This window comes from Balaenoptera borealis, assembly GCF_965194805.1.
Source record: "Balaenoptera borealis genome assembly, chromosome: 3".
NCBI classification, from domain to species: domain Eukaryota; kingdom Metazoa; phylum Chordata; class Mammalia; order Artiodactyla; family Balaenopteridae; genus Balaenoptera; species Balaenoptera borealis.
Genome location: NC_138866.1, coordinates 141,529,358 through 141,556,083, shown reverse-complemented (window position 1 = coordinate 141,556,083; position 26,726 = coordinate 141,529,358). Strand labels below are relative to the sequence as shown.

At 47.8% G+C, this 26,726-nt stretch overlaps 1 protein-coding gene across 1 annotated transcript in view; it reads left to right on the top strand.

The window, feature by feature from the left end:
• The window catches only part of ST8SIA2 (ST8 alpha-N-acetyl-neuraminide alpha-2,8-sialyltransferase 2), an 87,438-nt gene that overhangs the window by 46,230 nt on the left and 14,482 nt on the right, over positions 1-26,726 (top strand). The window contains exons 6-7 of the mRNA XM_082388945.1: positions 11,974-12,260; positions 12,463-26,726. The exon at positions 12,463-26,726 is cut by the window's right edge and continues 14,482 nt beyond it. Coding sequence (XP_082245071.1) covers positions 11,974-12,259 — 286 coding nt within the window. The 3' untranslated portion in view covers position 12,260; positions 12,463-26,726. The remainder of the gene's footprint in view (positions 1-11,973; positions 12,261-12,462) is intronic.

The window sequence follows — 26,726 nt, the reverse complement described above, 5'->3', positions numbered from 1 at the left end:
GGTCAGAGGATATGAGGGAAAGAGACGAAGTGCCCTTTGGTAAAGAGAAAAAAAAAGTCCCTTGGCTAGGGAATGGGCAACCGCCTGGAAGAAACTATGCAGCCGGAGCTATTTCCAGCTATAATTGACTCACTTTCACCTGTCAAAATAGCATTAAGCACCAGTAATAAGCCCTTTAAACAAACAGGCTGTTAATCCTGAGATTGCAACATCTTCCTTTGCAGCAACTCCCGGGAGGAAATACTGCAGGAGAGACGGATGGGAAGGGGTTCTCCTTTTAGCAAGGGGAGAGGGCAGGAATGAGGGCTTCAGGGGCCTTGGGATGGATTTCTGACAATGCTCCCCCCGTCTGTGCAGACACTGGGCCCTGTAGGGTTTGGGTCCAGTAGGGCATCACTGAGAAGGTGGGCAATGTCTGTATTGAGAGGAAGGGCTTGCCTCTGTTCCCACCAGGTGGGAACTTACCTGGTGTTTACTGCAAGAGGAAGAATGAGCTGGTGAGGGATGCAGAACAAAGGCACCTGAGAAAACAGCAAGGGGTCATAGAGAAGAAGGCTGAGGAGGAACCTGGCTAAGAGGCAATCTGGCCTAGCATCAAGAACATGAGCTTTGGAGGTAGGGACACCTGGGTTCACATCCCAGCTCCGTTACTCCCTTGGTTGTATAACATCCTTGACCAGGTGGCTTGTCTCCTGTGCCCTGCTTTCTCTATTTATGCTGGGGAGCAATACCTACGACAGAATGTGTGTCCTGTGCCAACACAGGGGAGACAGATAATCAGTCATAACTACTGTGATCATGGCAGCTGCCACCAACCACCAACCAAGGGATTAGACTTGTCCTGTAGACTCAAGAGGTAGAAGTAGGACCAGAGGGTGAAATCACTGGGAGGGAAATTTATTTAGGCTCCATTTAATAAAGGAGTCTATAGAACAATCGACCAAGTCAAATTCACCTGTCAGGAGTTCTTTACCTCAAAGTTCCAATATGGGTTGTAGTTTGCAGAATAATCTTTTTTCCTTATTAAAAATCTGCTGTCCAATAAACACCCCATTTATGGGGTGGGACAGGATAAACATTTTTTTATTGTGGTAAAATATACACCACATAAAATTTACCATTTTAACCATTTTTAACTGTACAGTTCAGTAGCGTTAAGTATTTTCACATTGTTGTGAAACAGATCTCCAGAACTTTTTCTTCATGCAAATCCAAAACTCTGTACTGATTAAACACAAGTCCCCTTTTCCTCATATATCCAACCCCTGGTAACCACCATTCTACTTCTGTTTCTATGATTTTGGCTACTTTAGATACCTCATATAAGTAAAGTAATATAGTATTTGCTTCTTTGTGACTGACTTATTTCACTTAATGTAATGTCCTCAATTTTCATCCATGTTGTAGCATGTGTCAGAATTTCCTTCCTTTTGAAGGCTGAATAATATACTATTGTATGTATATGCCATGTTTTGTTTGTCCATTCATCCATCAATGGACATTTGGGTTGCTTTTACCTCTTGACTCTTGTGAATAGTGCTGCTATGAACATGGGTCTGCGAATAGCTCTTTGAGACCCTGCTTTCAATTCTTTTGGATATACACTCAGAAATGGAATTGTTGGATAATACCATAGTTCTATTTTTAATTTTTTAAGGAGCCTCCATACTGTTTTCCATAGTGGCAGCACCATTTTACAATCTACCAACAGTGTACAAGAGTTCCAGTTTCTCCACATTCATCCAACACGTGTTATTCAATTTATCCACATCCTGGCCAACACTCATTATTTTGTTTTTTTGATAGTATAGCCCATTGAAACCATTTTAAAGGGTACAATTCACTTAGAAGAAATTCACTCTTACAGGAAAACACAGGGAATCTCCTTATGACCTTGGGTTTGGCAACGGTTTCTTAAGTATGACACCAAAAACACAGGTAACAACAACAAACAACAAAATAGATAAAAATGGACTTCATCAAAATTAAAACTCTTCGAGTGCCAAAAAGACAATATATCAAGAGAGTTAAAAAGCTACCCATAGAATAGGAGAAAATATTTGCAAATCATATTATCTAATAAGGGATTAATATCCAGAATATATAGAGATCTCCTATAACTCAACAACAAAAATCAAACAACCCAATTCAACAATGGCCAAAGGACTTGAATAGACATTTCTCCAAAGTAGATATACAAGTGGCCAATAAGCACATGAAAAGGTGCTCAACATCACTAATCACTAGGGAAATATAAGGCAAAACAACAATGCGTTACAACTTCACACCCACTAGAATGGCTATTATCAAAACAGTGGAAAATAACAAGTGTGAGGAAATTAGAATCCTTGTGCTTGTTGATCAGAATGTCAAGTGGGAATTGGCTTTGAGCACCCTAGTGTCTTCATTTTACAAATGAAGAACTTGATGACCAGACAAGTTGGGTGATTTGTATGAGGTCACCCAGCCAGTAAGAGTCACAACCATGAATTTAACCACATTGTCTCACTTTAATGCAATGCACCAGATGCAGCAGAAATTCACACCCACCCAGTTCTGGATTTGGGGGTGCTATGAGCTCAGGGGGCTGGGAGCTGCTGCACGGAAGACGTGGTGTTAGGAGACCGCAGTGGATAGCAGCGTGTCAAGACTCCACCTGTACAGCACCGTTATCGCAAGCACAGGGCATCTTCCCCACCAAGCAGAACAAGCGGGAAGGTCAGAACACCTCAGAACAGCCTTATAAGATAGATACTATTTCCATCCCCATTTTACTCATAAGGAAACAGGCTCAGGAATGTGAAGAGAATTGCCCAAGATCACTCAGATGGGAGGAGGGGGATTGGAATCCACATGTAGAGGCTTCAAAGTCTCTGCTTTTCCCACTGCCACCCGCCTTCCCATATCCTTGACACATAGACTGACCACTGTCTGTTGACCACTGATGCCCCAAAGACACTAATTGATTAGATTAATGTTGACTTCTGGAGATCTTTAAGAACAGGCCACCAGCATCCTGTCCTGCCAACTGTCCCCATTTTTACCAGTGACTTACATGAAGGCATCAATTGTCTGCTTAGCAAATTCACAGGTGATGTGACTTTTGGGGAATTCCCAATATTGGGGGCCTCAGAGTTGAATCCAAATTTCTCTTGACAGGCTGAAACAACGAGCCAATCTAAGAGGAAGAAATTTCATATGAATGAATGCAAGATTCTGTACTTGGGTTCCAAACAGTTGTACAGGTAAAGAGGGATAAACAGTACCAACCATCAGCAGATGTGTGGTCGCTCAAAGGGATAATGTGATCTTAGCATTACACATCCACAGCAATGGATGGATGGGTAACATCTTTGAGAGTCAGGGAGGTCAGCGATGGCCTTGTTGGAGAACCACATTCAGTTTTGGGTTCCAGGCTGCAGAGGGGCCACAGTGGCAAAGAAATTCAAAAGTTGAAAGGATTTGGGAAGAGAAGTCTCCAAGGAGTATGAGAGCAATCTTTCTTATTCAGCAAATACTTACAGGCACCTCAAGGGTTCCAGGCCTGTGCTGGGGGAACACAAAAATCAATAAATCAAGGTTCCTGCCCTTGAAGGGCTCGCGGATTTGGGTTGTGAGTCTCCAGGTACGAACTAGGGTCGGGAAAGGATCTAGAGTAAGTCTGGTTTCCTCTGGACACTGGGAAGAACATTCCAACAAATAAAGATCATCTGAAATGAGCATAGTTGCCTCTTCGGAATGGATGAATTCTGCATTCTTGGAGATGTCCAGACAGCAAGGGATGCCCCTTACTGGGCTGTGGAGAGGGAAATACATATTGTACAGTTAGGGTGTTAGTTTGCTAGGGCTGCTGTAACAAAGTACCACAGGCTGGGTGGCCTAAAGAACAGTTCTGGAGGCTAGAAATCCTTCTGGGGCCTCTGAGGGAAGAATCTCTTCCAGGGCTCTCTCTTTGGCTTGTAGATGGCCATCTTCATCATTCTCCCTGTGTGCCTGTCTGTCTCCAGATTTAAGCACATCAGTTATATTGGATTAGAACTCACTCTAGTAACCTCATTTTAACTTGGTTATCTCTGTAAAGACCCTTATCTCCAAAGGTCACATTCTGAAGTACTGGAAGTTGTGACTTCAACATACGAGTTCCGAGGGGATGCAATTCAGCCTATAACAGTTGGGCTAGATAGTACCCGCCCCCCACAGAGAGTCTTTGATTCAACACACCTGTGCTATGAGGATCTCTACCCACCATGTACTCTCAAGATTCCTGCCATCTGTGGCAGTTATCGGTCCTGGATATTGCAGGGAAGTGGGCAGCGTGGGGCAGAGACACTGAGCAGAAGGGCTGCCCTTTGACACTCACTGCCCCTGACCCAACCTGGCTTCCAGGAGCTTCTGGCTCTGCCGGCCCTCAGGGTGGCACAGTGCCCTGGCTGGCTGTTGGCAAGGGGCGTGAGCAATGGAGGGGAAGGACACCCAGGCAATTGAATTTGGCTGCAGGAAGTGGGAAGCTCTGGTCAGCAGCTGGTAGTGAATGGCTCTAATTCAGTTACCACAATGCGGAAGGCTGGGACCTACAGAGAGGGCTGCCCTCGGGCAAGAAAGCAGCTCGCTGGCTGGCCTGTGTAGCCAGCCGCCCAGCCCACAAGCCTAGGGCACAGGAGGCCTGTGAATTCATGCTTAATTAGGCATCAGGAGTGCTGAGCCTAGGCCTTCGGAAGGCACTGATCCAGCGGGCACCCCTCCCAGGGCTGGAGCAGTGGCTCAGCAAAGTAGGCCTTGCTCCCTGTCAGAGGGGAGCAGAACCTGAGGCCGGAGGGCAGGTCCAGGGGGTGAGAGGAAGCAGGGTGCAGGACGGCAGGGATGAGACCAGCTCAGGCTGGAGGGCCCCCTCCCAGACATGCCTATCAGAGTCCACAGAGCACGTCCCCAGGGCCGGTCACAGGAGTTGAGGCCCAGTCTCCTCCAGTGGACACGGAGTGTGGAAGTGCATTGCATGGTGGTGTTACCTAAAAAAGGGAGGAAGGTCTGGGGTGTTAAAGCACAGATGGCATTGGTCATTTTTAATGGATTGTCTCCATTTTCTTTTAAATAGCAATGGACATAGTCAAAAGAAAAAGCCAAATAGTATGGAAGGATTTCAAGTGAAAAGTGAGCCCTCCTCCACAGAAGCAGCCTATTAAACTGGTTTTTCTATGTGTATCCTTCCAGAAATATCCACTTTCAACCTAAGGGAGCATGTTTTAAGTACTGCACTTTGCTAAATTCTGGAAATTATTCCATATCAACATGCAACACCTCATTCTCCTTCACAGCTGCTTAACACTACACCGTGTCTGGACCATAATTTCTGTTAGCAGAAGGCATCAGTGGGCATCGCAGGCTTTTCCAGTCTTCTGCTGGTATGATCAGTATTACAGCAATTGTCCTGGACTGGCATCTACACACATATGTATATATGTAGTCTTGCTTTTTAGATGTGCCATTGCTAAAAAAGAGAGATGGATATATGCTATATACATTGTTAGTTTTCATAGAGGTTGCCAAATTGCCCACCACAGAGGTATGTACCAATTTACACTCCCACCTATGATTATTGAAAATACCTGTTTTCCCATAACCTCCCCAACATGATGTATTGTCAACATCTATTATCTCTGCCAATCCAGTGAAAAATGGCATCTCGTTGTGTGAAATTGAATTCCTTTAATTATGAATGAGGTTAAATATAACTTTTTTTTCTATTTGTAGTGGCCTCAGTTTAGATTCCAGAGTCTAGCCAGAAGGTTTAAATTCCCAAGAAATAGTCTTGCTGGGTCCCTGCAGGGCCTCTAGTGACAGAAGCGATACCTGTGCGGGAGCTACAGTCTCTAGACTCCCTGGGCCCACCCCCACCTGTAGCAGGAGGAACGCCTTAAGTAACCGGCATCATGGTTTTTCCTTCTTTCTTTTGGCAACATACTGTCTAGGATGCTGTTAGCCCACCTTTCACATGTGAGAACCCAGTGGCTGCCTAGAAGGGTTTAGGGTAAGGCCAGGCTCCTTCCACCTCTCCTGCCAGTGCCCCCGAAGGGAGACATTAACCCCTACTTGCTAATCTTCACTCACTGCTTCAGTAAACAAAGATCTGTGAAGCACCCACTCTGTGGGTGAGCTATGCTCGGATCTGGGGTTACATGGAAGCAAGAAGTCAACCTACTTGCTCATAGAAATTTAAATTGTAGGGGAGGAGGAAGACAAGTAAACAAATCATTATAGCATAGCATGATCAGTGCTAGGATAGGAAAAGAACAACATACAGGACACAAAACCATCCAGGCAGGTCCTAGAAGGCTTCCTTCAGGGAAGCTGAGAAGGAGTTGCCAGCCAGGAGAAGTAGGAGGTGGTGGTGGTGTCCTGGAAGAAACCAGAAGTTCCTGGTGGCAGTGTGGCTGTGCATGCCAGGTGGTGGGAGGGATCTCAGGCCCAAATCTCAAGGGCTTCACAAGTTGGGCTGAGGCTGCTGGATGTTATCCTGTGGACCCCAGGAGTCATGGGGGAGCTTTTGGTGGCATGGTAATACTTGAGACTAGCCTGGCTTACTTGAGTGAGAACACTGGCTTGGGTAAGCATGGAGGCCTGGGGACCAGGAATCAGCCTCAAGCATCCCCAGGGCTTAACCAGCTCTGCACACCAGCCTCAAATTCTGAAACAAACCCCCCGATCTCCAGTTCTACAAAGCTGGGAAGCTACATCCTGAGATGCCCCCCAAGACACCAGAGCTCTAACGTGCTCCCAAGGAAAGACAGCAATGGGCTTTGAGGTCCCTGGACCAGAGCCCAGGCTGGTGATGTAGATGACGGAGACCAGGAGTCTGAGAACCCTGTTTCTGGCTTTGCTGATGGTCCTGTGCAAAGCATCACCAAGTATCCCTCGATGACCACCTGCGAGGCATTCCTGTTCCTTAAGGACGATATGAGCTATATCCCACAAAGTGCTTTCAGCTTCTTAGAGAAAGCCCCTTTGGTCACTTTTTCCAACCATGGTAGCCATCATGCTTGCCACATACCAAGCACAGGAATCCAGGGAGAAGGACAAGTGTGCTTTGGTGATGATTTTGGCAATCTTCATTTATTGCCGTCCATGCTCATAAAATATGGCACTTAATCGTCTTGGCAATTGGGGTAACGAATTTGAAAAATAATTACTGCCTTTTTGGAGATTACTTTGCCTTCTAATTAAAGCCTCCAGACTGGGATATTAAAGGTGCATTGTCAATACAGCATCCTGGATGCACCCAGCTAACCTCGTTTAGGAAGGCAAAATTAATTAGTTTGTGTTTTAACACCCAGCTGTTATCTCAAGGAAAGAAATCGTCTACAAGTCGGCCATGCACACAGTTTCTAAATTGGCCAGGGCGACTGAGGAGCGATAAAGGAAATGGAGAGTGATTTGTTCCCGCATAACTGTCAGCTTCTAGAACAAGCTACTCGTTAAACGGCGCCCCCGTGTCCCTGTCAGACCTCACTCAGGAGCTCTTGTTTACCCACAGAGGCAGAATCGGAAATGAGAGGGTCCCTCCCTGCCACTGAGCTCTCAATTCATTCTGGAGCCTCTTTTGCTGTTAACACCTTTCCCAGTGAGTGGTTCTGGGTAGCAGATCTGAGAGTCTGGACATTTCTATTCCTGTCCTAGCTGGCCAGAGTCACTAAGCTGCATGCACTGCTAGCTTCCCCCTCTCTCCTTTTCTACTTCTTCCCATTTTTCAAATCCATTTAAGTTCAACGTTGCCAAGCGCCATGGAAGCCAGGATAATCAATTCTAGTTTATGCTACAATAACAATCCCTGAAACCCTTGTGATTTAGCACAACAGAAGTTTATTTCTCATCCTTGCAAAGTGTGATACAGGTTGGTTGGAGCTGTCTTCCAACCAGTGACTCTAGGATGTAGGCTTCTTTCATCTTAGGCTGACATCATCTTTCCAGGAGGCACTGAGGTTCTCCAAGGCAGGAGTAAGCTCTCGGGGAACAGTTGGTCCAGTAGGGACCATTTTCTATTGCAGTCTATTGGCCAGAACTGGTCATGTGACCCCAGCTCATTTACAAGGGATGCTGAGAGATATAGGCAAGCCCATGCAGGATTGGTTGAGGGATGCTGTCTCTGCCATTGTGCCTTGGCTGCACCACACACAGAGCCAGGTGCCTCTGATGACCCCACAAAGGAGTGTAAGGCACGGCCTCTGCTCTTGGGGAGATCACAGTACAGTTTTGAGTGGGAGTCCAACCCATACAGTAATGAAGGATCAGCTCGGGTTGATAAGCACAATAGGATCCATGGAAACAAAACTCATAATAATAAGGGGGGAATGACTAACTCAGTTTGAGCTGAGAAGAGAGTAAAACAAAGGGAGCATTTCCAGGAAGACGTGATTCACGTGCTCAGTTTGAGGGGAAAAAAAAAAAGAGAGTTCACCAAGAGGACATGTAGGGGAAAGGCACATCTACGGGGAGGGCACTGCACGCGTCTGGGTAAACTCAGACCCACCTATGAGCTACTTGGACGTTTCCCCACTGATTCAATTCTTCCCTGCCTCTCTCTGGGCAGAGCATCAATGGCTTGAAAAGAAATTTATTTCTGAAAGCTTTACCCTGCTAAACCCTTGCAATCAGAAAATAAACAAACCGCAAATCCCTAATCTGTCATGTGGCCGTTGTTAGGGCTTGGATTTCTCAGTGAGTGAACAGTCTTTGAGATGCTCTCATGAGGGGACACAGCCCGTGGCTCGTGTGTCCCTGGATAGAGTCAACAGCAGCTGCAGCCAGCTCATCCCAAGCCCCGACAATGCCCCCACCCCCCAGAATCACCATGGAGTGAAAAAAGCCCAAGAACCAGGAGCGGGGAGGCTGCATTTTATCCAAGCTCTATCTGACCAGCTGCGTGAGAGGTTTGCCTCTTCTCAGGCAAGTCACCCTGGATTCTCACTTTTTCCTCTGTAAATTGAAAGAAGAGGCAAGTTCAATCCAGGAGAACTGTGGATTACCCATAGATATGGTCTGTTAACTCACCCAATAGGGACTCACTGGATTTAAAAAAATTTTTTAAAGTAGTTGCCAACATTTAAAAATTTGGAGAATTTGTGTTAAAATCCAGATTTCTGATACCTTTGAAAAAATCAGAAAATTTGACATGACCATACAAGACAACAATAAAACCAGCTACCCCTTTAGATGCCACAGTCCCCACCACTTCCTATTGCCTTGGCAACACAGAGGCCAGTGTCAGTTTTCCTTACACACATGTCCCAACTCCCAGCTCACTCAGCTATATCCCCTGCCAGGCCGCTGAGCTAGATGAGTTCTCCAGGCCCAATTGTCTTTAAAACTCGATGACTATCCCTTATGCTTACTTTTTCCCCCTCTTTTCTCTAAGTAAGTCTCATTCTTAGGTTCTTTTGGCAGAACCACCTACCAGTTAGAGCAGGGCTTCTTAGCCTTGGCTGCACATTTGAATTACTGGGGGAGGTTTTAAAAATCCCAGCGTCCAGGCTGCACCTGGATGTGGGACCCAGGATGGGTCCTCTTAAAGCTCCAGGCGATACCAGGGGGCAGCCTAGGTTGAGAACCATTGAGTTAAAGCTGAAAGTGCAATGGACTAGCTCAAGAGGGGGTGAGCTCCCCGTTATTAGATGTAGTTAAGCCGAGGTGGATAAGCACTTGGCAAGGGTCAGCTGCTGCTCTTCTGGATTTTTCTCCTCCATGCACTCTCCCTGCCTTCACCCCCCAGGGTCCTCCCAAGCTCAGTTCAGCCCCACTGAGCGTATAGAGTATTGAGGTAGTCTAAGGAAGGGCTCCCTATCTAATAAGCCCCAGTCTCAGCATCAAGCATCCCCCTGGGCCAGCACCATGCCTCCTACATATCAGCTGGGATGAAACTTCTCAAGCATGCAGGACAGAAATGATGAAGTTCCATGGTATGTCCGCCAACTCTTTTCCTATTATTTTTTTATTGTGTCTGCAGTTACTAGAGCCATTCTTCTGTCCTCTGCCTCTATCCCTCTGTCTGATTCCAGGTTGGAAAATTCAGCTGCAGGGAAGTTTCTTGGCTCAGACAAGATGAAAAAGGAGAGGGTACAAAGAAAGGGGCCTTCAACTGACAGGCTTATGAAACAACAGCAGTTGTGAAAGGGGGCCACCTGCAGTGCCCAGAAGAATCATGTTCACTCTGATTCTGGCTGTTGGGGACCACAGACTCCATCATCAATGTTAGGGGGGAAATTCAGATCACCCTGGCCTGACAGAAAGGATGGGGTGGGAGGGAGCCTTGAAATAAATTTTATTATATCCAATAGTATATGATTTAGTGAAATTATATGGGTTATTAGGGATCTATAACCCTGTCTGATACAAAGGCTAATGCCTCCCTGAAAAGCTAAAGGATTTAAGCTTGAGTCTCTGAAATGTTTGGGGGTTCCTATTTTGGAGCTGCAGAAGGATCCTCTTGCAAAAGGAAGGGTATACTTGGGCTTCTAGAGAAGCTGCCCCCAAACTTTGAGCTAGAAGCACTGTTAATAATGTAAAACAGTTGTAACTTTCAGCAATATGTAAGTGTTCTGTCCAGCATCGTTTTACCTTCTGGCATGAATTTAATTGACATGTGTGACTTTATAGTCTCAGGCATCACTGTGCCGAGGTGCCGTGGGGAACTTTGTTGGCCTGTGCTTCCGGTGGGGAGTGGGTGTTTTTCACAGTGGCAAATGGGAGCTTGTGGGATGGGGGCCCACAGAGTGTGTTTGAGTACCAAAAACCACGGACACTGTCTAGTGTAGACACAGTAGTAAGGAGTTTGTGATAGGGAAGTACGGCTTTCCACCAAGGCATACGCATTACATTTAAAAGGGTTCAGCATTGGGTAAGTGGAAGGTTTCACTAGAAATAAAGAGGTTGGACCACGCATCCCAGTGGGTTCTAAATCCAAGCAGGAGAAAAACCATGATGGAAAACAAAAATGATGGCAAAGAGAGTGTCTATTTTCCCACTTCTGAAGACACTTCTGCATTGTGCTGGAACTTGGAGGCTGTCTTGGCAATCCCTTGGTCTGTGCCCCATCATTGCATAAATGTGAAAAAGTGGGTCCAGCAGGGAGAAGCAACTTGCTCAAAGGCACACAGGTAGCTGTAGACAGAACTGTCACTGAAACCCCCTCTCAACCTCTGTTGCTTAGCCTGCTAAATGAAGATGGTTTCTTCCTCACTTCTTTCTCGATTAAGGTAAACCAAGGCCCTCTATGTACAAAGGTAGCTCAGCCCCTCACTCAATACAGGAAGCCCTTAGCCTAAAGCTCTGCTCTCCCCGCCCTGCCCCCGCCCCGTGTTTCCTCTCATACTCCCGACAGATTCCTTTGCAGAACCCAGCCTCACAGGGCAGGCCGCTGTTTGCTGCTCCCTCTGCCCTCAGGGAAGCCACGCACGCTCAGAGATGGGCAGCCTGCGTCAGAGGCGGAAGGGGGCGGGGGGCGGGGCCTGTGGGCGGGGATGGGAAAGAAATCTGACGATGCTTAGGAGGCAAGGAGGTCAACCCCTGTCAAAGTCAGGTGAGGCAATAGGCGGTGGGCACCATGCAAGAGGCGGCCCTTTATCAGGGTCGGCAAACTATGGCGCAGCCGCATCCGTGTGTGCTGTCCGTGGCGCTCTCGTGCTACAACGGCAGAGGCCAGGAGTATGGCCGCAAAGCCAACAATTGTTGCCACCTGGCCCTTTACAGAAAAAGTTTGCCAGCCCCTGCTTTAGATTTCAACCGGCCTGAGTTCAAGTCAAGGTCCTGCCCTTTCTACCTAGGTGAACTTGGGCAAGCCCCTTTCATCTCTCAGCCTCATGTCTGCAGCTCGCAGGAGGCAGGCTGTGGCCCAGGACAGAATCTTCCCCTTCCTGGAAAGGATGATTCGCAAACTCAGGTTTCTTTTTTGTTTCTTTGTTTCACTTTTTTTTTTTTTTTTCCCAGATACTGGCTGACTAACAAAGTTCACATCAAAAGACCCACCACGGGCCTCTTGATGTACACCCTGGCCACGCGTTTCTGCAACCAGATCTACCTCTATGGCTTCTGGCCCTTTCCGCTAGATCAGAACCAGAACCCCGTCAAGTACCACTATTACGACAGCCTCAAGTACGGCTACACTTCCCAGGCCGGCCCCCATACCATGCCCTTGGAGTTCAAGGCCCTGAAGAGCCTGCACGAGCAGGGGGCTTTGAAACTGACTGTCGGCCAGTGCGACGGGGCCACGTAAGGTGAGCGCCCCGTGGGACTCAGTGGCTCACATTTCCTGCCGGCTACACCACAGGCAGATGGGAGTCGGGGTGGCACAAACTCTAGAACAAGCAGGCTAGTGGTTTTCTTTGTTCAAGTGTAAAACAGTGACCAGAATATATATATCTATACCTGCATATATATATTGACCTGAGTATTTATAACTGTGTGGTGTTCATCTAGCATTAGGCAGATAAGCCACAGGAAGAAGGTGTGGAGAACCCACCTGGATCAGACTGAGACTCAGTGCATCTTTGGGGGCAGAAGGACTTGACAGGAAGAGAAGTCAGTCCCATGACTTTGGATGACACACTGCCTCCCAAGTTGGAGGGACCTTTGGGCTCATGGATGATTGGAGAACCACCTGTTGGCAGCTGCCCCGAGCCTCTGAGAAATGTGGATTCTGGGTGAGCCAAGACCAGAGGGGACAACTTGACCCAAGTCTAAAATGGTGCTGTTCCCAGGAAGAGGGAGGTTGGAACGTTCAGCCCAGCCAAGGAGCACACGGTCACCAAGGAGCAGAGGCCACGTCAGAGCTGAGGACTTGGTTCCATGAACTTAGAGTTGGACTGCCCTCAGGACGAACCACGGTTGACCCACCTGTTCCAGACCAGCCTCCATAGCTCTGGAGAGAAGGCTGGAGAAGACACGGTGGACAGGTCCTATTCTGGCTTTGCAAGAACCCCCAAGAACCTGGGACGGAGCAGGCAGATGACACTAAATTGCTAGGGTGTTCCAAATCGTGTTTTTGAAAAATCGCAGCTTCCTACTAAGAGTCAGCACTCCAGCCCCGAATAAGGCAAAAGAGTGTCCAAAATGTGGTGGTTGTTCTTTAAAGCCACTTGAGTTGTCAAGGAGGAAGGGACCCTGGGCTTTCATCCTCAGGGTTAACCTCCTTCCTGCTCTGTTAGAATGTCACAGGAGGGACTGCACTATTCCCTTCTGCCTCCAGGGAAGCTGCTGCAAAAGCGTGAAAGGGCACCGCAAAGATAAATGTCATTCCTTTAAAATATATATGATTGCCTTTCTGGGTGCCTCGGGAGCCCCAGAGTGTGAGGCCTGGAAGAATGTTAAGCGTCGAGCTCCATTTCTCTACAGCCACTGTGTTTGCTTTCTGCATTGTGCACTCCAGGGGGGCATCTCTGCATCCAGACTGCTGTGTCAATGTCGCTTTCTTGTCACTTTCCTACCCTGATCGTCACACTCACCGGCACTGAGCTCCAACACTGAGGTTTCCAGCTCTGTGGGGAGAGGTTCCAATGTCCATCCCCACCTCCCTCTTTTCACAGAGGCACTGATTTTAGAATTTGGCAAAATCCTTTTCCCCCCTATTAAGATTAAGAGTTAAGACTTTTTTTTTAAACCCAAAGCCAAATGTAGTATCCAAATACTGGACATAATCTCCCCAGGGAAACCTGGGCTTGATGCCGATATTTTAGGGGCTGGAATGACAGGTCACATATAGACAAGCATTAGCCAGCTTGATTTGTTAGCTTGATTCCCTTGCCTGATAAATAACAGTGTTTTAAAATATATTTGAAAGATAAGTAAAAAAACATTATCTTGAAGGTGAAGGGGGTTAAGAAAAGGGATCAAGATCCGCTCCCAAGCATATGAGACTGGACATAATTAATCAATGGCAATTCAAGCAGGACATTTGCTCTAAATTAATGCCTGACGGGAAGCCAGTGGAGACAGTGGAAGGATGCTCAGAACCTATTAACCCTGCATGCGGACGCTCCAGCTCCAAACCAAGATCACGATACTACGTCTCCGTGTTTCTTCCCTTGTTGTTCTTCTTGTTGACGCTTGAAGTCTGAGATTTGGGATTTGCATTATAAAATTAATATTTAAAAAAGCAACAGCCCTAACAGGCTCTATGGGAACAGAATGGTTTGGACTTCTCACAAGAAGTGGAAATAATTAGTATCATATTTTACACTTCTCCAGGGCCTTTCATCTTGAGGATCTCAGAGGCCTTGGAAGACATTTCATTGTTGAAGCTTGCAGTGCCCTGGGGAACAGGCAAAATTGCCAGTGGGGCCTCAGTGGATTAGCTAAGGCCTTGGGTTCCAGAAGGTTCCAGTGGTGAATGCAGAGAGGAACCCGATGTCAGGTCTTGGACTTGGCCCTGCGTTCCACGTACCTGCCAGTGCCCACCTGCAGGGGAGTAAAGGGGCCAGAGCTCTTTGGAAAACACAGTTTTCTTTCTGTCTCTTCTTGGTCTTGGTTCCTTAAACTGAAATTGATGGAGTGGAAAGGGAAGGAACTCTTAAAACCTGCCTCTGGGTTCTCTCCAGAGAAGGCTGGGGACCCAGGACAATCCACACATCACCATTCCCAACCTGCAGGTCCTGTACTGCCAAAACACTTTGGCCCTGTGATGGCGTGAGTTCCAGAGACCTCGGCTTCCCCTCCCCCCTCGCCCTCTCCATCTGGGCACCATGATCAGGAGGCAGCCTGTCCTTTTCTCCTACTTAGAGCTCAATTTGCCCGAGGTTCCCCTGCAGCCTCTGACGCAGCCCAGCTAGTCTGGGGCAGCCCCACGGAGTCCCAGCCTGTACCTGGTACCCGGTACCCTGATCTGCTGCCTTGTAATAACAGTGGCCACAGGCCTCCGGGAGCAGGCGGTCAGTCAGCCAACCTCCTTTTGACCATCAGTCAATCCCCAGTCACCCCATCATCACCCACCCTGAAGCCCCTCAGATCTTCTCCATTCGCCTCAAACCCCCAAATGACTCCCACCGTCAGCCTCCTCCTTCCGTGAAGAGATGGAATCATCTGAAATGCAGTCTCTCCTCAAAATCTCTTGATCTCTCCCCTCCCCTTTCACTTCCTTCCTCCCACTTCTGAGGAAACGACATTTGTCCTCTCACTGGTCCTCAGCCGCTCTGCCGCCTCTGTCCTCTCTTTCCACCAACAGGCACTCATTCCACCCATCCTGGCTCCTGTGGCTCGTCCCTTCACCAACAGACCTGGGGGTGGGGGGCTTTCTGGTGCTGGCACCGCCTTTCCTCTCGACCCCCTCGTGGTCCCCATGCTCCTGGGACCAGAGACTCAGCTGCCACGTCAAAAGCCCTTTCTCATCACCAAGCTTTTTGCACTGCTTGGCTCTACACTGACTCCTCCTGGACGTTCCCTGTCCCCTTGGTGCCCAGGAAGCCACGTTCTCGTGACTCTTCTCCTTTGCCAATGCCCCTTTGTTGTTTATTTATGTATTTATTTATTTATGTATTTATGATTTATTTATTGACACCCTTACCTTAATCTAAAAAGTAGTTGAGGTAAATCCGACCATTATTTCCCTCTCTCCTTCTTGCCCCACACTTAGACCTTCCCCACCTTGGCGTCCTCTCCTCGGCCCCCTTTCATCACATCCCTGCACACTCATCAGCAACCTCCCGCCTTCCTTTGGAGCCATCCTCCACTTCCTGCAGCCTAGCGCCTCCCCTGAGCTCCAGGCTCGATTGCACACTGCTCGTTGGTCATTCACCCCGTCTGCTCCAGCAGCGCCAGAAACTCAACATCTCTGAAGCCAAGTGTATCATCTCTGCCTCCCCTTCCTCTACAATCTCTCCTTTTACTGTTAGAAGACCCATGATCCTCTCAACCACCCAATTCTGAGACCCTAAAGTCATCTTCATTTCTTCTCCATGCATTCCTTTGCTACTCTTGCACTATCCTTGCCTTCTGGTCTCTCAATTTCAGCAGCAGTCTCCTCTCCCAGATTTCCTCTGGGCATGCTTGCATGTTCTCCAGTACATCTTAAACATTCATAGAGACTTTTTTTTTTATCTCCAGCCATTCACAAACTTTTAAAATAATGTGCAAGTCTTCGTCCTGACATTACAGACCATCCAGTAAAGCCCCATCCTTCCTTTACACCTTGTACCAGTCCATCTAGAATAGCCGTCATTCCTGGAAGGGGTGTCCGGTTTTCCTGTCTCTGTGCCTTTGGTCTTGCTGTTCTCATCCCCTGGAACACTCTCTTCTGGTTCTTTCGAGGCCCATGCAGAAACCACATCTTTCATGAAGCCCCCTCCCGATCTACCAACCACTGGGATCTCTCCCTCCACTGAACCACCGTAGCACTTTATTTGTACCTTTCTCATGGCACGTACCATATTCTGCCTTGTATTATAGTTATTGTGCACTTGTCTTATGACCGTTCTTAGATTGTAAGCTCGCCAAGGGCAGGGACCGTGTTTTATTCATCCATGTCCATCACAGCACCAGGGGTGGTGCATAGCACACAGCAATTGCTCAATAAATGTTTGTTGGATTAAATCCTCAATGCCTATCAAGAGTTGTATAATTAAGAAAGTCATTTTGTGTCTTATAGTGTCACAGGAACTTCCAAAGAATCATGTGAGTTGGGAAGATGCAGAAATCATTATCCCCATTGTATAAGTCATAAGACTGAGGCAAAAACCCCATGAAGCCACATAGCTCACCAAAAGAATTTGCATCCAGGTCTTCTGGTCCCCACTCCAGGGCTTTTTCTGTTCATTCTTGCAGTTGAGTCACTGTAAACTGAAAACTGACCTTAGGCAAGGTCCTGGCTGCCACAGGTCTGGGCATCAACTTCACAGAGTCGGGCAAACCTTACTGTGAACCCCTGCTCATGTGCCCATCAGCACAGGCAAAATCTCGCTCTTTTTTGGAGAGGACAAAAGCCATTCAGGTTTTACCAGACCCAGGGGGTGGAGCTGTGGGACCTCATAAATCATTCCCGCTGCTGTTGTCACAGGGTAGAAACCATCCGTCCAGATGGCAAAGAGACTACCAGCTCCAAGGGGCTGCTGTTTGATAAATCTCTTCATGCCTAATTAAGGCTCCCCTTCAGAATGAATGGAACAGGAACAGGAATGAATGATGCCAGTCAGATGGGACTCCAGACACGCATGCTGCCTCATGAATGCCCTTAATAGCATCCCCAATGACACTGACAGCCTGCCCCAGCCTGCCTGTCTCTCACCAGCACTTTCAGATGTCATCATCTTTTCCCATCTTTATCCCCATCCTTTCGTTTTCTCCTCTCCAGGGCTCTTTACCTTGGCACCCACCAAAATCAGGGTGAACCTTGGAGAGCCAAGTTATAGCTCTTCCTGGGGACCTGAGCCCTGGCCTGGGGCAATGCAGTGAAGTGGCAGGAGGGGAGGAGACAGGGGCCACTCTATGCCATAGAACAAGGAGCTGTTCTGGTGGTGGGCCATCCATAGCAATGAGGGGTTTCCATGGTTACTGTCTAGAAGCAATGTTTTTGTCGCCCTTGGGCTTCATGACAAGGGTAGGAGTTTCATTTCCATCCTTAGTGGTCCAGGTGGTGGGACCAGTTTCCACATACAGTGCATTGAGCTCTCCAACCCCAGGTCATCCCATGTGTTTAGAATCACCCCAGTTGGCTGTAGCCAAAGCCCAACAGAACCACCCAGCAAGGACACTGAAGGTCCTTTGTGGCCTCTCTCCATCTTCCTTGCCACTTCCTCAGCCATCCCACCTCCCCCTAGAACTTGGGGTGGGAAATGGGATTCCCAAGGGGTTCCAAGACATGCGTCAAGAAAACCCCAAATACTCCAGCCATGACAACATGTTCAAGTATTAAAGAGGCTTCCCTAAAACTGATCTAGCACTAGCTGTCAGCAGCCAGTCCTTGGGGAAGTAATAGAATATGAGGAGCTGACAGCCAGGTGGTGGGGAGATGGCCCCGTGACCCACGTGGACCCTGCAGGGCAGGCCCAGCCAAAAAGGACTGCAGACTCCAGGGCGGAATATTGAGGTAAGTCAAGGTGAGGTTGGCGCCGCAAAACACCCCTTTGATTTATTTCAAAGCGCCTTCATTTTCTAGAACAAGGTTGTCACGGTAGAGCTGCAGGACAGTGTCTGTGATGGGATGCCTGACTCAGCACTTATGGAAAGTTGGCTGTTGCAAAGAAGACCACTTTGGGGTGAGCTGCTTTGCTCAAGGAAAGCCAAGATTGAGCTTTCCCATCCCCACGGCCAGGGTTGCAGTGAATGTAACTCAATGTACGGTTAAGTCCCCTACGTATGAATGAGTTCCATTCTGAGAGCACATTCATAAGTCCACTTTGTTCGTAAGTCCAACAAAGTTAGCCTAGGTACCCAACGAACACAATCGGCTATATACCACTGCTTTTACGCTTGCTTCCAGACATCCTGAGCTTGAAATAAAGGTACCCGTACTATTGTACTCTATACAGTACTGTACAGTAAAGTATTGGGTTGGCCAAAAAGTGCCTTTGGTTTTTAAGTAAAAATAAAAGACATATTTTTCATTTTCTCCAAGAACTTTATTGAACAACCTATTCACCCTTTTATTCCACTACTTTCTGCTATTTTTCAGGCAACTTCATAATTCCATCTTCCCAAAACTTTTTATCTTTTTGAGCAAAGAACGGTTCCAGGTGCCTTTTACAGTCTTCCAGGGAATTGAAATTTTTTCCATTAAGAGAATTTTGTAAAGACCAAAATACATGGAAATCCGAAGGTGCAATGTCTGTTGAATACGGTGGATGAATCAGAACTTCCCAGCCAAGCTGTAACAGTTTTTGCCTCATCATCAAAGAAACATGCAGTCTTGCATTATCCTGATGGAACATTATGAGTTTTCTGTTGACTAATTCTGGACTCTTTTTGTCGAGTGTTGCTTTCAGTTGGTCTAATTGGGAGAAGTACTTGGAATTAATTGTTTGGTTTTCCAGAAGGAGCTCATAATAGAGGACTCCCTTCCAATCACACCATACACACAACATCATCTTCTTTGGATGAAGACCGGCCTTTGGTGTGGTTGGTGGTGGTTCATTTCACTTGCCCCACCATCTCTTCCATTCCACATTGTTGTACAGTATCCACTTTTCATCACCCGTCACAATTTGTTTTAAAAATGGAATGTTTTCATTACATTTAAGTAGAGAATCGCATGTGGAAATACGGTCCAGAAGGTTTTTTTCGCTTAATTTATGTGGAACCCAAACATCAAAGCAATGAACATAACCAAGCTGGTGCAAATGATTTTCAACACTTGATTTGGATATTTTGAGTGTGTTGGCTATCTCCCACGTGGTATAACATTGATTGTTCTCAATTAGTGTCTCGATCACTATCAACTCCAGCTGGTCTACCCAACCATGGAGCATCGTCCAGCAAGGAGAAATCTCCAGCATGAAACTTCGAAAGCCACTTTTCACACGACCATTCGATCAGTCACAGCACTTTCTCCATACATTACGCAAATCATTTTTTTTTTTTTTTTTGCATTTTGGTTGCATTTTTACCTTTCTTGAAATAATAAAGAATAATATACCAAAAATGTTGCTTTTTTTTCTTCAATATTAAAATGGCTACACAAAAATTCACCAAGTTTGATAAGTCTTTTTTTAAATGCACGCTGATATGACAGCTGTCACATACAATCTAACAAAATCGTTTCAAATGAAGTTAAAAACAACTAAGTGCTACTAGAGCCATCTGACGGAAAAAAAACGAATGAACATTTTGGCCAACCCAATACACAAAAGTACAACTACTTGCAGAGGATGCACACACGTGACAATGTACGCCAGACATGTGAACTAACTTACCTAATTGGACATGCGAAAGTACATTCGCATCTTTGAAAGGTTGCAACTTGAAGCTTCATATGTAGGGGACTCACTGTAACAACAACTGTGACTTCTCGTGCTCAGGAGTATCTCTGGGCAAGAGCTCTGAGACGGGTACCGGATGATCCAGAAGCCTGCCATTCAAGAGCCCAGGGGACATGGATGAGTCACTCAACACCTGTGCCTTCTCGGTTATAAAATGGAGAAGACAGCTACCTACCTTCCTCCCAGAGTAATTGTGAAAATGCAAATAAAGGATGGGGCAGAGAGAAAAGTCGGGTGGGGGTAAGTGGGAGCCAATGAAATGCATGCAGCCGTGAGTTTTAGGATTCTGCTCATGTAATTGCCCTGCTTAAACCTGTCAGTGGCTTTCCTTCACCCTTGGAAGAGAATTCGAAGCATCTTACCATGGCTTATGTAGTCTTGAATGCTCCCCTCCCCTCTGGTTCACTACACACCAGCCACACAGGCTTTTTTGCTTCTCCTAGTACTTTCCAGACTCATTCCAGCCTTTGCACGTTCTGTCCCCTCTGCCTGGAAATCTTCTTCTCCATCTCCTTGCAGACACACCTACCTCATCTTTCAAGTCTCAAACTGAACATCACCTCCCGGGGAGTCTGTCCCAGGTCTCTCTCAGCCAATCACTCTCTATTACATACACATTATCCTGCTAGGTGGTCCTTATAAACCATCTGAATTGTCTCACTTATTTTGTAGTTCTCAACCCTGAGAAAATTCATAAAAGACCCCCATGTCCAGGCCACAATGGGGACAAGTTTAATCAATATCTCCAGAAACAAATGAGGGACATAAGTATTAAAAAACAAAACAAAACAAAAAAAAACTCCTTCTAGTGCACAGCCAGGATTGGGAAACACTGACATACTTGCTCCCCTGTTTATTGTTTGCCTGCCCTTCTAGACTGTTCAGTGGGGACTTGTTTTCCATAGCAGTGTCTTGTGCCCTGGGTGGCAGAAGTGGCCACCCTCCACGGTTATGGTTAATGTCTTTTCTTGGGGCGCTGGCAACAGACTACGGTGTGACCACTTTCCTGGCCCTCTCAGGAGGCGCAGATGAGCTCTGAATTTTCACAGTGACACTTTCTCCCCTGTGGCCCCTGCAGGTAGATGACCAGCATTTTACCCCTTTAGCTGAGCTGGCGGGTGGAGTTTTTCCAGTCTCCTTCCACCTACTCAGACCTTCATGACTCTTGCCCTACACAAGAGGCTCATCCCCAGCCCCACTCCAAAGACCTTGGCCAGCTCAGCTGCACATTGGAGCCACTGGGGGAGTTTAAAACCTACTGGTACCTGGACCCCACACCCTGGGATTCTGATGTGATTGGTCTGGAGTGTGGCCTGTGCATCTCCAGAAGCTCCCCAGCTGGTGCTGAGGTGCAGCCCCAGCTGGAAAGTGCTGACCCAGACCCAGTTCCTGAACCCCGGCACCTCTTCCACAGCAGCCCAGCTCAGGTCTCTGGTTGGAGGCCATGCTTTCATTTATGGCTTCTGAGGGTTTTCTTCCTTGATTTCAGGTTGGCAGGTTTTATTGTTGCTGCTCTTGTGTCAGTCATGTCCAGGACTCAGGACTGTTGAGTGCTTGATGCAGGAGGAAAGGCTTGGCTGCCATATTGCTTGCTTCTCCTTCCAAAATGCAAGCTCCATGAAGACAAGGACCCTGTCTGGTGTGTTCCTTGGAGACTCTTCAGCTGCTGGAACTGTGCTCGGCACAGAGAAGGCACTTAGTAAACTCCCGTTGCATGAATGAAAGAACGAGCATGAGCTGAACAGGTGTGTGAGTGCTTCGAAGAAAGACTTGTACCTCATTGATCCCCAAAGTTGGGAGGAGTCCCACCTGATGGAGAGAACACCAAGGCATACTAAAGAGGAACAGAGATTGCTCCCACTTCCTCAGCTAGGCCCTGCATTCTGGTGATTTCTATCACACTTATCCTTAGAAATAGCCCTATGTGTTTCATTGCCCCCACTTCACAGAGTAGATAAGCAAGGTTCTCAGAGGTTAAAAATTTGCTCAAGATGCCAAAACTCATAAGTGGATGGTTTGATGTCAAAGCCAACACTGTTAACACCAGCCCACCCTGCTAGCCCCTCAAGACCACTTAATTCTCTGAACCTACTACTGTGTGGTCATGGAGAGAGAACAGGACTTGCCTTCCTTCCACCCAGACTCCACACAGGATCCTCATTGACTCTTCCCACCAGCGAAGCTGCTATAGACCCAGAACACACCTATGCAGCAATGTCAATTGTTAAACTACTTCCTTGCCAATTGGTCAAGAGCTACAGACACCAGCCCCCAGTATCCCGTGATCCAGCACTGTGGCCAGAGTCCACTCTGATTTGTCAGGGCCCCTCTGAATTGTTGAATATTTCACATATCACCCCGGCTCCCACACCCTCCAGGCAGGAGGGCTGCTTGGGCATTTTGGACCACTGGGCAAGACACCAGAGCCTCATCACATTGGTGTTTTTGTGGAAGCCAAGCCTAGAGAAGTGGCTGCCTTTTCTCCCTCTTGTTTTCCATGGGTACATCCCTTAACCCAGAGAACATGATCTGTGTGGCCCTGTGAGTACAGATTGCAAATTCAATTCTAGAAACGTGGGGAGGCACACGAAGAAGGAGAGGCATCTTAGGACAGTCAGGCAAGACCGGTGATGGGAAACAACTATTTTGAATAGTATCTGTGAGGGCTGGCAGGCAGAAGGGTGATGGGGTATGGAGGGGGTGGCAGAGGACCAGAAAAGAACAGATAATGTTTATTGAGCTCTAACTAAATGCTTTACATGGACTAAGTCATTTAAACCTCACGGCCACCGCTTTCATGTGGATGCTATTAATATTCCCACTTGGCAGATGATAAAACGGAGGCAAAGAAGCTGGTTAACTTGCTCAAGATCAAAAAGCTAGGAAGTGGTCGAGCTGGGATTTGAACCCAAGTCCTCGGGTTCCATAAGGGTTCAGGAAGCCCCTAAGCTTCACCTTGATCAGCATCCCTTGATGCCCTGGGGTCTGCATTAGCCTTGCTGTTGAGTGACCCAGCTGGTTCCCACAGGTACTGTTCCCACACCAGTTTCAGCCGCTAGCCCCTCCACACCCCAAGCTGTCACCCCCAGGCCCACCCAGTGGAAACTCTCATTAGTGCAGTGACAGTGACAGGCACTGGCTGCACAGCCTTGGGCCCTGTGGATGCAGCTGCTGCCTTTTGAACTTGGCAGGGAAGCTGGGACTAGACATTCCCACCTGCACATGCTGGGCCGCTTGGCCTGGTGTCTGGGAATGAGATGGGAGCAGCCAAACCATGGGCTGCTAGAAAAATGTGGAATCACCTTCTGGCAGAGGCCAGGCTGGAAACGAGAAGTAAAACCAATGAAACAGAGGACAGAAAGGCATGAATGACGAGCAAGAAGACCACAGATACAGGATGGGAAATGTCCTGGTGCTTCCCTGTGGCCTCTGCAAGATGTCACCAGCTATCCTAGTCAGGACTTCTGCTCCAACAGCATGCCTCAAAATTAGGTGTTCATACCAGACTGGGTTACAGCAGAGAGGTGGCCTCCAGCCCTCTGCAGCATTGGGAAACTTAGGGACCTCAGACAACCCAGGCCTAACCTCTCCTCTACAGTATTCTGCCTGCAGCGTGGGCTGGGTCCAGCTGCTTCACTTCCTGTCTCTGTTTCCTCATCAGTAAACTGAGAAAAGAAACCTCCTGGCTCAGATGCTCTTGGAATTGAACCTGATGAGACACGTTGAGTCCTTCACCCACAGAAGGCAGCTGATAAATGCAGGGCAACTCACTGCCTTCTTTGCCAGCCACTCTCCCAGGCTCAGGGAGCAAGGACTAGTGTGTGGAGAGTTCTCAGCTCCCACCTGGCTCAGCTCACCTCCTTGGCTGTCTTTGCAGCAAGTAGGAGGGCCTGACAGGCAGTAGGTGCCCAATAATGAAGGAATGCCTGTTGAATGAATGAATGTCCTGGTGCTTCCCTGTTTCCTGAAAACATTTCTCTCTGGCTACTCACCAGATGGGCTGCCCAGGCCTCGGTTTCCATACCTGAACAGAATAGGTAGGTTTCTCCACCTCCCTCTACCAGAGAGCTGCAGGAGTGTTCATAGTAATGGAACAGACAGCTGAGGGTTTTGAATGCTGGTCGGCACCCCTAGTTTAGTGTCAGCACCCCTCAATTCCTTCTCTATTGCATTCCAGAAGAGGCACTTTTTCCCAAATGGCTTGATATCCCTGCAACACCCTGAGTCAAATAGTCTTAGAATTGTCCATTTGTTGAGTGTCTAGCATGTGTCAGCCACTGCCTTGGGCCCTTTGGCTAGATAATCTCCCTCCTCCATAAGTGCTGTAAGGTCAGGATTATTTATCCCCATTTTACAGATGAGGGGGCCGAGGCCCATGGCTTATCAGATGGCTAGTAAGTGGTCAAGCTAGGGTTTAACCCAGGTTGAGAATTCCTTCTATGAATCTCTGCCTCCCTATCTGCACAGCAATTGAAGCCCATGCATTCATTCACTCACTCATTCATTCATCTATATATCCATTCCTTTAAGAAACATCAGGGCGTTCCCACCAGGTGTCATGACATATGAACACTCTGTCCATGGTCTTGAGGGACTCATAGTCCAGGGGTGGGAGTGGAGGAGGGAGGGTGGAGATACGGTACAGCGCCGTAAGGGTTAATGTAGAGGAATGAGCAGATTGCTGCTGAGAGAGAGAGAGAGGGAGAACAGAAAGAAAGGAGCAAAGAACTCTGCTTGTAGGAAGGTACACCAGGGGGGACATGCTTCACAGAGGAGGGGGCATTTGAATTCCTGCAGTAAATGAGTGTTCCCCTTGCTGCTAGGTCTCTAATTCACGCACTACAGATTCTTCCTCTTCAATTTACCATTCTTTATGACGACCTCTACTACTGAGGGGAAGCAGAACTTGGAAACAAGCCCTAGGGACTGAGTTCACACACCTATGAAGACAGGTCCCCTTTCCTCTACACACACAGGGACCACAAAGGGAGAGGGAGGGATGGGACACTCTGGCCCTTATCCTCCCATACTCCCAAAGCGTGGTGACCGTCCAGCCCTGGGGCAGCTCTGGGGTGTAGTTCACATGCACAGTACACAACCCCCAACTAACAAGCCACTCAACAGATGGCACCAACAAGAACAGGTAAGGAGAAGGCTCCCAGTGTGCCTAACCACGTCATCTTCCAGTCATTCATTCAATGTCATGGACACACTGAGAGGCAGCAAGGAACTAGCCCTGTTCTGGGCATTGTGGGAGACATAACCCCTGCCCCTGCAGGTTCAAGTCTAATGGAACAATTATGTACAACCAAGGCAGAACGAAATAAAAGGGAACCACCTATCCAAGCTGGGGGGATTCAGAACAGGTTTCACAGAGGAGATGATAGATGAGCTGGGCCTTGAATGCGTGGAATTTTGATAGACGGATAGGCTCTCGACTGCCCTCTCTGGGACGTTTCCCCTCCTTGGTGACAGCAAAGGACAGGGGACGGCTCAAGCAGCTGGCTGCCACACTGCTGCCAATTTCTGTCAATTCACAAAAGCCACCAAAGGAATCAGCCCTGCCATCACCAGTCCTGCCACCCCTCTAGGTCTCGATGCTGCCCCCGGGGAGGCCACTTGGATTCATGAGAACGTTGATTTGTGGATAATGGTCTCTGCCGTGCCAGGGGGAGGAAGGACAGGCAGGTGCCCACTCAGTAGGCAGCTGTTGTGCACTGTGTCAGCTTGTTTCTTCCAATCCAAGCCCACCCCTCATGGCTTCATCTTCTTCCCACTGTGCCTTCCCCCAAGGTGTGGCTAACAAGACCTCGGTGTTCCATTTCTAATCACAGTTTCCTTGGTTGGTTTGCAGCTCTTCTCATTGTAATACCAGTCACCCATCCAGTCCTTGAGGAAACGCTACAGCGTTTCCCAGGATGGCTGTTAACTACATTGGCCCTTGAAACCCATATCCTCTCTCTCCTGGTCTTTCTCAGGGAGGATAGTATTCTCTTGCTCCTCACCAATGGGAGTCAAGCGGATAGAAAGGAGCAGCTAAGGATGAAAGTAGTGGCAGCTCCATAGGCCTCTGAGCTGGGTGAGCAGGACTGTGTTCTTTTTCTTGCAGGAGACCCTCTAACCATAGCAACGGGGGTGGGTGGGGGGCTGCTGAGTGTACTCCTGGCTGCCTTCTCTGCTCCACCCGATCAACAATAAGCTGCGCTCTTGGACCTCCTCACTGTGGCCATGCACTGTGGTTCCCTCCTCCTAATCTCTTCACTTTATCCCAGTCCCTACTGTAGGGGATCTGCTCTCTTGATTTACTTAACACTTTTAATTCTACCAAATGCAACAGGCAGAATAGGTCCACATATATATAAGGATAACCTTATGTCCTTACAAACACCCTAAATAGTTCCTCAAGAAATATATTATCAACGTGGTCATTACTTATCCTAATATATGTGTGTCCTCCAAAACAATAGATTATCTAACCAAATCTACCGAATCGTAGAAAAAGTTGGAGTTAGAGGTAGCCAGACACCTTAATGCATCTCTTGTACTCTGGCATGAGAATTCAAACTTATACATGAAAGATGCCCAACCCAGCAACCACAAGTTCCTCTGACTATGTCCAAGATGAGAGGGCTCTGAGTCTGCTCCCTCTCATGTCCTGAGCCACTGGCATCACTATGCCCAATCTTCTGATGTAGCATCTCCATTTGCCCGCTCCTTGTGGCCTTGACTAGCCATGTCCTCCCTACCTCATGTCCATTCATTACTGCTGTCTTCCATCTG